This window comes from Arachis stenosperma, chromosome 4, assembly GCF_014773155.1.
Source record: "Arachis stenosperma cultivar V10309 chromosome 4, arast.V10309.gnm1.PFL2, whole genome shotgun sequence".
NCBI classification, from domain to species: domain Eukaryota; kingdom Viridiplantae; phylum Streptophyta; class Magnoliopsida; order Fabales; family Fabaceae; genus Arachis; species Arachis stenosperma.
The window spans coordinates 150522419-150537963 of record NC_080380.1 but is presented as its reverse complement, the minus strand read 5'-3'; the positions used below and the strand labels follow the sequence as shown (position 1 = coordinate 150537963).

General features: G+C 28.1%; 1 protein-coding gene across 1 annotated transcript; it reads left to right on the top strand.

The window, feature by feature from the left end:
• Nucleotides 1-9663: 9663 nt before the first annotated feature.
• On the top strand, nt 9664-13830 carry LOC130973612 (cytokinin hydroxylase). Its single transcript, XM_057898233.1, has 4 exons — nt 9664-10043; nt 10181-10649; nt 10754-11123; nt 12793-13830. The coding sequence occupies exons 1-4, from the start codon at nt 9758-9760 to the stop codon at nt 13210-13212; spliced, it is 1545 nt and encodes a 514-aa protein (XP_057754216.1). The 5' UTR covers nt 9664-9757; the 3' UTR covers nt 13213-13830.
• The last annotated feature ends 1715 nt before the right edge of the window (nt 13831-15545 follow it).

Sequence of the window (15545 nt, the reverse complement as noted above, 5' to 3'; positions counted from 1 at the left end):
ACTATACGTCGGTCTTGGGCGAAACACCACGGCAGGAATACCTGCACAAGATACTCCAACGCTCAAGTTAGTGGAGAGCTTTGTATGAGTAAATAATAATAAGAACTCAGATAATTGAACCTGTCTTCTATGAGATTACTCTCTGGGTTTTATAATGGAGTTTACTTTATCCGTTGCGTGGCTGTATCTGAGATTTTTGGTTAGTTTTCTTAGTGGAGTGGAGTTCATTGACCACGTTTGTATTATTCAAATGTTCGAATTCGTTTTTGTTGATCTTATCGATTTGTTTCCGAGTTTTTAGGTGGCCGAAGTATGAGTAACGTATCAAAAGGAATTCATGAACCAAAACATATACCAAGTTATTTTTGCATGTTTTATGCGATACATCACCATCTTAATTAGGCAATCTACAAGCATAAAAAATTCACATGCAGTTGTCCTCATATAAAATTAATAATTGAGAGTCGTTAAATAATAACTTAGTCAAATTTATTAAATTATTTAACAACTATCAGCTATTAACTTTATATGAATATAATTACATATAAATTTTCCCCAACAATATTTGAAATAGCAAGCAAGTGTGTATATAAGTATATAATGATTTCTTTTATATAAAGACAATTATAGGTAAGTTTTTTACCGATAATATTTGGTTATTAAAATTATAGCAAGCAAAAGCAAGTGTGTATATAACTATATAATAATTTCTTTTATATAATAATGTAACTTAAAATACCACCATGAATATTTTCATGGTGCAATATAATGGTGTTGGTGTACGTTTTCTAATTTATGTTGGATTCTAAGGGCACCCCGTCCTTACATTAAGGACCCTTCGGACTCCCACATGGGAATATATGTACCTTACTACCCTTTTCCATGCACATTACAACATTCAACAACCCACCTTCACTTTTTGCTTGTGCCATGAAAAATAAACTTGGTACCACATTTTGATTCTTTTTATTATGAATTTGAACCCTAGCTTTCCGCCAAGAACGACATTTTAACAACAAATCCATTTTCAAATGCTTTAATTAAGTACCTTTCTTATTATTGTTTAAATTTACTATAATCACGGATAATTCTCACGCACCGCCATGCCAATCAACACCGTTTGATAGTGCATGCACCTAGAAAATATATGTTCATAGAACATATCCAAAGCCAAAGTGTTTTCTTTTGGATTCTTGGACTAGATTCTGATATGATTATACCCAGTTTTTTGTTAATTTCTTTTCTATTTAATGAAGAATAATAATCTAACTTGGTTAATATGCAGGGTATATACCTCACCTTGTGTTGTGATATATATGCTTTTGCATGGGTTTTACACAGTTTTAGTGTCTAAACATGCAAAGAAACAAAATGAACAATATTTTATATCCGAGCGGATGATTTATTCGAAATTAACACAACACTCAAATTAAATAACATGATTAGAGTTATTTTTGATACCATATCTAGTTATCTAATTTGCACACAGTAATAGATATATAATTATTTACGTATTTTTTTCTTATATACCAGTTTAAATTTTTTTAAAAAATAATTTTATGACATAATATTAGAAGAAAATATTTTAAAAAAATATAAAATTCGGTCATTATTGATCCAAATGACATGTATGATGTATGGATTCCCAATCCACTACATACATATATGGCCTGCCAAATTAAAGGGTAAAAGAGAATAGAAGACTTATTGGCATTCAAAAAGTAATTTGAATTATATATATGAACATGCTTCACGTTGACTCGTCTTTAATTCTCCATGCATGTGCTATAAAGTGAGACTGTTATTATTGTGTTATTCATAATCTCCGCCAAAATTTTATAATTATGGTCAGCGTTTAATTTCCTGCGACATACTTATATATTACTCCCTTTCTAATTAAAATTCGAAACAACATTCTCTAGTTGGTTCTCTATGCTTTAATTTGTGTTCTGCAATATGGAATCTTTGACCTTACCTATAATAATTTAGATTTTTAAGATAAATCAATTCATCGCATAATATTATAATTTTTACGGGTAAATTTTACCTAATTCTCTAAAATAAAGAATAAATTATCCCTTATAAAGTTATAATATATATATAATGATTACTGATAAATTGCTCTTCAACCAGAACTCTAAGAAATTTCGAATAATATTGTTGAATATGTACTTCTTCTTATCTTTTTGCAAAGAAGGGTAAGAATTCAAAGAAAATCAATTAAATTGAAAGATAAAAAGATATTGGTATCGAAAAAATCCCTTGTAACGATTTTTTTTTATTGTAGACGATGGAAGCGGCCGTTACGATATATAAAAAACGCTCGATTTAAAAATGTTGTACGAAATAATACGTCACAATTCTCTTTTGATACATGTCAAAGATTTTTTTTAAATTTTTCTAAAAATAAAGATTCAAACTCTATATTTTCATTTTTTTTTTCTTTCTTTTTTATCGCCATCTCTAGCTAATAAGATTTGAAAAAAATCTTAGAAAAGTGAAAGCTAAAAAACTAATAGACGTGCTCGTTGAAATTCGGGATTAAAAGCGTATGAAGAAGTTCAAAATTTTAACCTAATTGATTAAAAATAATGATGAAATTTGGGAGAAATTAAGATTTTAAAATTGAGAAAAAATATGAAAATCACATTGCTTTCAAATTTTAATGGAACACAATGTAAAATGAAAAGAAAAGAGAAGATAACGTGATTATGTGAACTTGCGAAAGATGAATTGAAATTTTTATAAATGTACACAAGAAATTAAAGAGCGAAAGTTTCTAATAAGAGTTAAACGAACTTGTCATGCTGGTTTAATTTGAAAAGCATCAATTCAATTAAATAATTACACACACAAAAAATTGTCAAAAGCATCTTTCGCTTTAGAACTAAGAACTTCAAGGCAAGGGCCCTCGTATTTTGATTATTAGATATGATGAAAAGAAATTCAGTTTTCGATTATAATATAATCCACGGACCACGGGTAAGTATGGATTCTAATTATATTAATTTACTAATCTATCTATTTGTAATAAGTTACAAGATATTTCTATGATCAAGTCAATTTAGATCTAACAAGTATAAAATTTCAAGTTAGATAACATACCTTAACTTGTTATAGTAAGCATTTTAATTTAGATGTGAATATGATCCTGTGTTCTCAAGAGACGCAAATCGTTTCTGTCCTTTCAAGTTTCTAAAGCATTTTCTTTAGTATATATCAGCTTTTGGGGGTCCTATATATAGTGTAATAGTCAAGTATTCCCTAGAAAAATTATTTTCATTTTCTGAAAATAGTAATATTAGGGATAAATTAAAATAAATAGTCAAAATTTATCTTATTTAATATTTATTAATTATTATAACAATTAATGAATATTAAATAAAATAAATTCTAATTAATTTTAATTATTTTTTTTGTTATCAAATATTTTTACTCTGAAAATAGTCCATTGTAAATGCTAATAAGTCTTGACTTAGCTTACAGATTTTATATACCCTCACCAAATTTACTTAATTATAACCTAGTTAAAAGTAAATTTTTACCCTAATAAATTTGTTTCACTGGCTTTTCTCTTCATATTCCTAATCTATCTTACTTTTCAGCCTAGTAAAATTATTTTTATGTATTCGGAGAAGTGTGTATATATATATATATATATAATGATGAAAAGGGAAAGGACAACGGACTAATAATTATGATAGTAATGTTAAAGAGTTAATTTTTTAGTTAATATCAGTTTTTTTAATTATTTTATTTATTTTAAATTTTATCATAAATATTTAACTTTAAATTCTATATTATAAATTAAAAAAAAACAAATAGTTAATATCAACTAACTAAAAGTTAATTTCCTATATTTTCTCAATAAGTATTACTCACTACTTTACAAAATAAAATGTACATTCACAATTATAGGATGCAAAATAAAATAATTTTAGATTATCTTAAATTAATTTCTTATTGTTTTCTAAATATTTATTATCTTTTCCTAAAAGTTTGAACTCATAATTAAATAGATGTACGAAATAGTCACAAAAAAAAAGTCACAAAAAAAATAGATGTACGAAATAAAAGAGAGGGTTATTCCTTCAAGTCCTGCATTATTATAAGCCCTAGTCAATCCTTATATCATGCTTGCAAAAAAATCCTCACTGAAATAAGACGAGGAGGATTACATTTATTAAGATTTTGATATAAATTATGATGTATGGAAACTGACACGGTGACAGGATACAACATGACATAGGACATGTCGATACGTGAATTTTAAAATTTTATAAGACACGTAAACATGTATACATATAAAATATAAAGTACTTTTTAGATAAATTATAATGATATTTTAATATTTTATTGATATTAAAATATATAAATTAATTTTTTTAATTATTTTTAATGTCTTATTTTAATTATATCAAGTATTTAAAATATTTGTTGTTTTAATAAATAATAATATATACTATATCTAAATTTATTTTAAAAATATATGTTAAAAATAAAACTGAATATATACTGACACGTGATGATATTTAGGTGTGTCTAAGCGTGTCCAGTAAAGATTTTTTGGTTTAAACACAGCAAACATACATGTCAGATAAATATTAATAAATATCGTGTCCAAAATATATCCGACACTAAATACAATAATTCAACAAAGTGTCCGTATTTTATAGGATATACCTCCTAAGTTGATGAGAATAGTTTCTCTTACAATAAATTTAGCTTAACATGATGACTACAACAGGATATAGTTGATGGTGAGTTGTAAAGCCTTGCACAAGTAACATGCAAGCCTAGCATACCAACATTATTATGTATCTCTCTCTATCTTTGTTACATTTACAAGTGTCTCAAACACTACCATATATAGTACTGTCCAAACAAGCCCTAACGTACAATTATTATTCAATTTTAAATCACATCAATAATTACTTTCAATGCTTCGTAATATTTATCACTTTGATTCAATAATTTAACTTAGTGTATCTTCAGTTATGTGTCTTGAAATTTGACTTGTTTCTATCTTAGTATTTTTGTGATGAGAAGGTCAGAACTTGATAGTAGCATTAAATTATTATATTAGATATGTGACATATATGTATATACGTACTGACATCATCATTCCTTAGTTCTGATCACATGAAACTTGGTGCAGATATATATTTATTTATTGGGAAATATAACAAGAAAGAATGGGCTAATTGATAAGAAGAATAATATATAATTAATTTCAAATCGTTCAAAATTCATGATGCATGCAGCTCATATATATCGTGTAAAAGAGAAGAAAAGCTGAAATGCCAGAGGAAGCAGGCCATGAACAAGCAGCAATTAAAGGTCAAGAATTGAAGTTGCTGATGCTGCTGAATCTCGTAATAAGTGGTAGCAGCTAGGTATCTTAATAATTCATTGGTGCAATCAACGGTTCAACAGTACTACTTTATTATTTTTGTTAATGTTGCAAGTGTCAAAGTTAGTATTTGATATTAGTCTCACATCGAAAAAAGCAAATAAGAGTGATATGTTTATATAATGAGAGATTCATTTAGCTGTTGTTAACTTTGATTTACGGATAAGGATATAAGACATGGGATATATATATATATATATAATATAAAATAATTTTTTAGATAAATTGTAATGATATTTTAATATTTTATTGATATTGAAATATAAATTAATTTTTTTATTATTTTTAATGTCTTATTTTAATTATATCAAGTATTTAAAATATTTTTTTGTTTTAATAAATAATAATATATACTGTATCTAAATTTATTTCAAGAAAAACGTGTCCGACGAAAATTTTTTTATTTTTTATTAAGACACGGTTGGACACAGCAGACACGAGTATCAAACGAGTATCGTGTCTAAAATGTGTCCGACACGGCAACTCAACCAAGTGTCCGTACTTCATAGGTTGTTAACTTAACAATTTTCTATGTCACAATATATTGTGTGTGTTTGTACTTATGAATGCAAATCTCATTTTCTCATCATTTTAATTATTTTTGTCCTTTAATTTACACATGTTTATTTTCTTTTTTTCTGAAGGCGTCCAAATAAGATATTTGCATGCAAAATGTGTAGCGTTTGTTTTTATAAACATTCGAGGGAGACCATGATCTATCATGATGCGCCGTCCTACACTAGCAAACATAAAACTCCCATAAAATCTATGTGCTGATGAGTTCATCTACAACATTGGTAATGGCATTATACACTAAAATAAAATTAACAAATAGAACTAACACATTTGTTGCTTTGATCTCTGTAATCATCATCAATCTTTTCAATTACTAAATGTGAAAGGTATTCGGTTTTATTTTCTTGTTTTTAGAAAAAGCAATATTCTAACGTACCAACATGAAATGCTTTATCATATATACCATTTTGTTATTTTTTTTTTCTTTAAGTCCTAAATTCCTTTTTTATCAGTGCCTACAAAGCACTCTCTCGCAATATAACAAATTTAAATTGAAGTATTTAGCTATTCGAACGAGCAAAAAAGAGTGGGATTCAATTAAAAACATAAAGTAGGAAACATGAAGAGGTGGATTCGATGGGGATCCCTCTTTGACCAATGCATCATTTTCATTATTAAAAACAATTTTTGGCTGGTCCTCATAGTGCCTGTGTGTGCTACTTAATTATATTTTTTAGGATCTTATTTAACCTATAGATATGTAGGTATGGGATGTTATTATATAAAATATAGAAAAAATTTTAAGTGTACCAGATAACACCGGTGTTTTAGTTGTTTTAACAGTTGATTTCAATTAATATATATTATATATATTTTTATAATTTAGATCAATAGTTAAAATAATTGGAACACTGGTGTTTTCGGTACATTTAAAACTCTTTCATATAAAAAAAATAAGGATTTGGATCTTCTAAAGTTTGAATTTTATTTTAGAGAGTAGAGTGTGATCTCTCACCATTGATTTCATATGTGGGACCAAAAATAAATATAAAAGAGAAACTATTCAAGAGTAGAAGATCACACTTTACTCTCTAAAATAAAATTCAAACTTTAAAAAATTTAAATCTAAAAAATAGTATCAAATTCACTATAAAAAGAAAGGGCATCATAAAATTTACTTCTTCTATACCTACCGGATTTACTTTTTCTTTTTTTTTCTTTTTCTCTTTTTTTAGTATATATAGGAGTATTAGTATGAATACAGATCAAGTAAGATTTATGTATAAACGATCTCATAACACATATAACGTAATGATGTCCTTTGATTAATAAAATTTATCGTGCAGAAGAAGTTATCAGTGGTGTAAGTGAATTAAATTAATAACCGAAGATGAACATGTTTAAATAACCCGTTTCACTTTTTAAAACAACACAAACATGTTTATCATTACTACTGTATTAAAAATATAAATTGAATAGTCAATAAAGAAAAGGGGTCGGAGAAAAAAGGATGTCCATGGACTTGGATGCCACTTGTTTTAGGCATTTAGGCTGCGTTTGGTTCTTAAAATAGGATAAAACAAAACGAAAATAAGATACAAAAGACAGAAATATAAAAATAAATATTTTTATATGTTATTTGATGATAAATTAGAATAAATTATGAAAGTTTAATTTTTTTTCATTTAAAAAGTTTAGAAAAAAAATATAATAATAAAAAATATAATTATAAAAAATTAACAATAATAATTAAAAACATAAAAAATAAGTTATTTCTTGATAGTAGTATTTTTGTGTTTTTTTTAGATATAAAATACATTAATTCAAACATAATTTTGTGTCTTTTATTGATATCTCAATATTTCGTGCCTATAAACAAATGCAGTCTTAGGATCAGTAAAATGTTTTGTGCCTCAAATCAATTTCTTACTACTTGTACTTGTATCTAAAAATGAAGATTAATATCGAAAATCAATTTACAATAATTCCAATATTCCTCTTCTAATGGTGGACCTTAAGATTTTACCATTTATGTGCACACATTATCGCACCGTCCCTGACTGCACGAACAGTTTTTAATTCCCTTATTTTGCATGGTTATTATCATGCCATCCTTAGTCTCCAAACATGACTAAATAAAGTCTTTTAGAAAATTTTGAACCAAACAAAAATCTTCTAGAGAAAGAATATATTAACTTTGTAATAGCGCGAGTGTTAAGGTGTAATTAGGCGAACAAATTCTCTTAATCTTGTAGTTGTGGATGGAATTATTCATGGTTCAAGAGCAGGGCAGATCATTGGCATAAGCACAAATTAAAACAAGTGAAGATGAGTACCCTGTTTTCTTTATATCAAACTCTTATATTAGCAGAGCAACTCATCCTTTAATGATTCCTGCTTGCTGTTTACAAAGTTACGTAGGTGGAAAGGAAATGTCATTATTTTTTTTTTTATCTAGATTCAATACACTCTATTTTATTATTAAATATAAAAAAATTGTTAAGGGATAGATATTTTTAGAAAGAAAAAAAAAAGATTATGGTTACTTTAAATTTGAAGTAAAAACAAAGAAAAAATGTTAGTATTAGTTTGGATTGATTTTTTAAAATAAAAAGTATATTTTTTTAAATAAAATATTTTTATTTAATTTAGAGCTTATTTAAATATATTTTTTAGACAAAATATTTTTATTAAAAATAAATTATTTATTTTTTCTAAAAACTAATAATAGCTTGCTTTGAAAAAAAGAAATAATACTTCAAAGTTCTTTTTAAAAAGTTTATCTAAATGTAAAATAGCTTTTGAGTTTGTTTGGGTGAACTTTAAAAAAAAAATTTAATTTTTTTTAAAATTAAAAAAAATAGAAGTAATTTTATGTTTAATATCTCAGGTAAAATGTTTTTTTTATTTATCAATTATTTGGGTACAATAAGATAAAAGTACTATTTATTTATTAAGTAAAAAATATTTTGTTAAGAAAAAAAATCTTTAAAAAAATATAAATTGCAACTTGTCAAAACATATCTTTTTTATTTTGTTAGTGCTTGAAATTTGCCAAACTCACTAAAAAATAATTTTTTTATTGAAAATTCTTTATCGATCTATTTAATGGTGTCGAAGCAAGCACGTCAATTTAAAAAAATCTTTAAAAAAATGAAAAAACAAGTATTTTTTTCAAAAGCCAATCTAAACTTATCCTTAGTTACCTAATATTTATGTGTTAAATGTAATACAAATCAAAATCAACCACTAAAATTAGCACTATATATTGAGTATAAATATATGTATAATTTAATTTATTTTTAATATATATTTAATATTTTAATTTATTTTTAATGTGTATTTAATATTTTAATGTGTATTCTATATATTTATTACTGAATTTGATAATTAATTTTAGTGTATATCTAATATGATCAAATAATAACAATTATTTATTGATTTGGAGTATTTGATTAAAGTGTCATATTTTTTAATTATTATGTTCGTATGAAAATATATTCATGTGAGAAGTAATTAATGAATAAATATATTAAATAAAATAATTTAATAGATAATTAATTGGTATAAAGAAATGAAATAACTTAAATGATGGGAGGAAAATAGATGATTAAAAAAACTTGAGTAAAGAAAGGGAAGAAATCTGTGAAGTGATGACTAGTTTTGTAAAATAACTTAGTATATGATCATGTATATAAAATGAAGAGAAGCCCCACAAATTCCTACTATATATAGATGTTGAGTCACGCATCAAATTCATTCCCAGATTACCATACCACTTAGCAACTAACCTAATATAAATATATTTATAAATAGTTGGTGCCATCCATGGCTATGGTGGTGGTAACAATCCTTCTTTTGGGCACATTGATGGTGAGTCTGCTACTTAAGGTAGCCTATGAAACCATCTCATGCTACTGGCTAACCCCGCTGCGAATCAAGAAAATCATGGAGATGCAAGGCGTCCACGGCCCAAAGCCTAGATTCTTCAGCGGCAACATCTTGGACATGGCTTCTCTTATCTCCAAAACAACCTCTGACGATATGAAAACCATAAACCATGATATTGTCGGTCGCCTCCTTCCGCACTTTCTCCTCTGGTCTTCCCAATATGGTCTGTAACTAAACCATATCAACCATTAAACAACAATGTTATCAAATTGAACAGAGTACATGTTGAAATATAAAATATATATTAAAAAATAATAATACATAAGTTTAAATGTTTAATCGATGTAGTTATGTATGCAGGTAAGAGATTTGTATACTGGAACGGAACAGAACCAAGGTTGTGTATAGCAGAGACAGAATTGATCAAAGAGTTTCTTTCTAAATGCAGCACGGTTTCCGGGCGGTCATGGCACCAAAGGCAGGGATCAAAGCATTTCATCGGAGGAGGATTGTTGATGGCCAATAGTCAAGATTGGTACCATCAACGACACATCGTTGCCCCTGCTTTCGGTGGAGACAGGCTCAAAGGATATGCAGGAAACATGGTTGAGTGCACCAAAGAAATGCTTCAATCTCTACAAAACGCATTGGATAGTGGCCGAACCGAAGTGGAGATTGGGGAATACATGACCAAACTTACTGCTGATATTATCTCTAGAACCGAGTTCGGCACAAGCTATCAGAAGGGTAAGAAGATATTCCATCTTCTAAAAGTTCTGCAAACTCGTTGTGCTCAAGCCAGTCGCCATCTTTGCTTTCCTGGAAGCAGGTACGTACTCGTACTCTACTTCTGCTTCTGTTTATGACGGTTGATTTTTAATGTACACATTTATCGTATAAAATTTTTTATATTATGTCATAAATTTAAATTAGGTATTTTCCGAGCAAATATAACAGAGAGATAAAGTCATTGAAGATGGAAGTAGAGAAACTATTGATGGAGATAATCCAGAGTAGAAAAGACTGCGTCGAAATTGGAAGGAGTGAATCGTATGGAAATGATTTGTTAGGGATGTTGCTGAATGAAATGGAGAAGAAAAATAGTTTGGATCTTCAGTTGGTGATGGATGAATGCAAGACATTCTTTTTTGCTGGCCATGAAACTACTGCATTGTTACTTACATGGACAGTTATGTTGTTAGCATCAAATCCCTCTTGGCAACAAAAAGTTAGAGATGAACTTAAAAGCACATGTAATGATTCTGGAATTCCCTCCCTGGATCAACTCTCCAAGCTCACTCTTGTAAGTCTCAGTATTCTTTTACTTAGTTACAACTTTCTCAATTCATTTCAATCTATTTAACCTTTTACATAAAAAGTTAATATTTTATCATGAGTGAAGAATGTTAGAGTACATTATAGAATGTTAGTTAGTCAAACTAATATACAAGACCGTATTTCACTTTTATATTAATAATTGTAACCATTCTAATTTAGATCATTCTATTCTTTCTAATATTCTCTCTTTTCTTTGAGTTCTAACTTTATACTTAAGTGAATAGCACTGTTGAAATTAAACAAGTAGATAAAAAATACTCATTTTAAAAGTATATTCTCTAATTGACAAATAAAAGAATATATATTCTTCTTCACATTTTCTTTTTTATTCCCTTTAAACTCCCTTCCCGTGATTGATGAGGGTGAAACCAATGTGTATGTCACTTAAAAAAGAAGAGAGAAATTAAAGATTCATTGTAGGCTAATTTTCAGGGGATGTAGCAGGTGGATAAAAGTTATTTTTTATATAAAAATTGTTACTCTTAGTCTTTAATATTTATAGAACCTATTGACACTACAACTACCTTTAAAATCGTGCACAACTCAAATTTAGAAAACCTTCTAACTAGGTCATTAATGATTAAACTCAAATAAAATGATCCTACAAATGAAAATGAAGTATCCTATAAATAAGTTTATTTATATAAGCTGTATGTAAGTAGTTTCTTTCTTAAACCAAAAAGCCTAATTAATCTAAGAAGCTAGGCTTTTAAGTTATTATTAGCATGATGTTTTAGAAAGGAAAGTATTTTTATAAATATTTTAATATAGTAGCTAACCTAGATATGTCCAAAAATATAATTTATTGAAAGATCATCTTTGCACTCGTGCGCCGGTAGTTGGTAATATTGTCAAAAATATTTATTTATAATGGGGGGTTATCTTACTTTTAGAGCTTCCAAGTGCTCAACAGATTTTTATTTATTTTATTTTATGGGGGAATGGATCTTATAGTGCTCAAAAGTTAAAAGCAATTATAATTCGTTTTCTGAATAACGTTACTACCATACTTTTATTAAGAAAAGGAAGATTGGTACACGCACGTAGTTTTAGCTAATAATCTTTGAGGCTTTATTTCACATTTTTGTAATTTTCTCTAAAAGAAACCAAAAAGGAAATAAAACGAGTTGACCCAATTCTACTTCACACCAATTTTCAGGACTACCCACTTCGAAAATATTTCACCTTTTTTATATAGAAAATGGCAAATTCATGTGAACCAAATTTAAAGCTAGATTTTTTCTCCCCCAAAAAAGATGGTCAATGATTTATAGCACTTCCTGCAAGTATATATTATAAGCTGAAAACTCAGGCGAAGTCGACTTCATATAAAGTTGATATCTGAAAGTTGTTAAATGAAAATTTAGTCAAATTAGTCAAATCATCTAACGACTCTCGATATTAACTTCACATGAAGTCGACTGTACCTGAATTTTCACCGTATTATAGCTTCTCAAATTATATATAGTAATGTATCAATGGACAATAAGTACTAATGCTTTAATTTATTAAAAATAATAAAAATAATATTAATATAATTTTTTATAACTTACATATAATAAAGAATATTTTAGATACACTAACTCTACACAATAATGAACTAACAAAAGTTGATATTTTTTTTTCCTTTGCAGTTGCATATGGTAATAAATGAGTCAATGAGGCTTTATCCGCCAGCATTAGTGCTACCAAGAATGGCATTTGAAGATATATTATTGGGTGACCTTTATATCCCTAAAGGATTATCAATTTGGATCCCTGTGTTGGCGATTCACCATAGTGAAAAATTATGGGGCAAAGATGCAAATGAGTTTAATCCAGAGAGGTTTACTTCAAAGTCATATACCCCTGGTCGTTTTTTACCATTTGCATCTGGCCCTAGAAATTGTGTTGGGCAAGCATTTGCATTAATGGAAGCTAAAATCATATTAGCTATGTTAATCTCTCGCTATAGCTTCACCATTTCTGAAAATTACCTTCATGCCCCTGTGGTTGTCCTCACTATCAAGCCCAAGTATGGAGTTCAAGTTTGTTTGAAGCCCTTGGAGACATGATGAGCCATATAACTACTATTACCCTTTAATTATTAATTAATTAAAGGTAAAGTAAATTTTTTATTCTTAAAGTTTAGTAAAAGTTTTAAAAATATTCTTTTTGTTTTAATTTTGTCTAAAAAATTTTTGATTTATATCAAATATATTCCTGATAGCTAAATTTTCAAAAAATTTAAGACCAATTCAACAAAAATTTTGTCGTTGCATTAGTCTTCAAATTTTTGAAAAATTAGCGGTTAGAGATATAGTTGATGCAAATCGAAAACTTTTGGGCTAAGATTGAAACAAAACTTAAGGATATTTTTAAAATTTTTGCTAAATTTTAGGGAAAAAAAATATACTTTACCTATTAATTAAAATTGAGGGCATGAGCATCTTTTTCTTTTTTTAATTTTAAAATTTTGGGTTTTTTTGTAAAATGCGGGGAGCGAGTTGTGATCATGTGTTGATGATCTTGATGAGCATTCTTGTAATTTTTTATTTCATTTTCAACTTTTTTGCAATATGAAGAGATAGAGATGAAATAATGATTATTATTGCAACCATTAGGATATGTAAATTAACTAGTTACAATTAAAGTAAACATATTTATCTCTAATAATAATGCACAAGTTAAGGTTAGTAGGTCAAAAACCATGTAACACAACTCGCCGATGTGACCCTTAGCTTGGGATAATAAATTAATAAAGAAATTGGTGAAAAAGTTGTCTAGATAAGCTTTAATTAATTTAAAATTAAACAAATCAAAGGGCTGCTTCTTTAGAAGCCCTTTGATACCCCGTAACACTTTCGAATAATTATGATTATTATGTTGATTCTTAATTATAATATCTAGCAATTGATCTCTATTTCACAATGATTTAACAAATAAGTGCTACATACTTTCCACAATGAATAATAATAATAAGGCAAGTTGTGTGTGACAAAGAACAAAGGGTAGGGTCGGTATTTCCATTGTTTTTTCTTTTGCACCTTATCAAATGGTTCCACCAGTCTTCGATTGTTCTCTCCTGCTTCTCCCACTAACATGGTTTTTATCGTTTTTTTTTTTTAATTGCAGCCATCATTTCCTTCACACTTCTAATAATACAAAGATATAATACACGGTGGTTTGTGGAGTACTTTATTTTATAATAATAATGTTATAGGAATTAGTAGGAAGCATGCAAATTAAAAACGACTAAACGAGCGTTTCTTCATACTTGTTAGAGATTCAATTTCTTATCTCAACACGTGGCACGAGATTCATCATCTCATGAAGTTGACTATATGGTGTTTTATGTTTAGTTAAAAGCTTTTATTTATTCAAAAATATTAAGTATATATTAAAAGTAATAACGGTATATTTAATATAAATATATATTATTTAATTTATTTTTTAATATATATTTTATATTAATATCTAATTTTATTGTATATCTAACCTAATTATTATTATTTTATGAGGTAAACCAATAATTTCTTTCTACTCTTTCATATTTATATAAAATATAATACTTGTTTTTTCTCTTTTCTTTTCTCCTTATTACTTACAAACACCTTGGAACTGGAACTGTTGATGGGCTGGGTTCATCACAGAGAAGCCCATCTAGTCCAGCCCAATAGTACCAATGTCAACACTTAACACACAAATGGCATGGTTGGTGTGTGTGAGTGAGTGTATGAGTGTTTTTGTATGGCCAAAGAAAAAATACACAACATAAACGGTGGTTCCTCTCTCATATGGAGTGTTTTCTTGGAGTAACAGCTTCGTGTTTATCTGTTTGTCATTTACCTCTTTGTGTATACTTCTCACCTCTTTCTGCATACTTTCTCTTTAGTTTTCTTTTGCACATCAGTACATATGGCCTGTCAAGAGGATCAAACTATCGAAGGCAAAGTTATATCCATAAACTCTGCTAAGGATGACAGTTTTGACGCAGAAAATCTTAACTTGGTTGGAAAGATACTATCAGACAGAGAAGTTAGTTTTAATACCTGTAGAACTGCTCTTCTGGATATCTGGGGCCATCCGGAAGGAATTGCCATTTCTGATGTTGGCAGAAATAAATTGCTTATCAACTTTAAGGACGTGCGAAAAGGGATTCAAATAAGGAATGGAGGGCCCTAGAGCGTTCGTGGACATCTTCTTAATCTGCAGATATGGAACGGACGTGAGTCACTATATGATGTGGATCACAGGTATATGGAATTATGGGTACAAATTCATGGTCTTCCACTCAGCTATATAACAAGGAAAACAGCAGAAATTATTGGTAAGCAATTAGGAACTGTGATGGAAGCAGAAAATCCCAGGTTAAATAATACACTACAGAGAACGTTTTTGAGGGTGA

Bases quoted from the DNA above. Each gene is read 5' to 3' on its own strand.
- LOC130973612 (XM_057898233.1), top strand. From the start codon at position 9,758: ATGGCTATGGTGGTGGTAACAATCCTTCTTTTGGGCACATTGATGGTG. The intron at 10,044-10,180 runs GTCTGTAACTAA...TTATGTATGCAG, and splicing joins CCTCTGGTCTTCCCAATATG to GTAAGAGATTTGTATACTGG. The intron at 10,650-10,753 runs GTACGTACTCGT...AATTTAAATTAG, and splicing joins CTTTGCTTTCCTGGAAGCAG to GTATTTTCCGAGCAAATATA.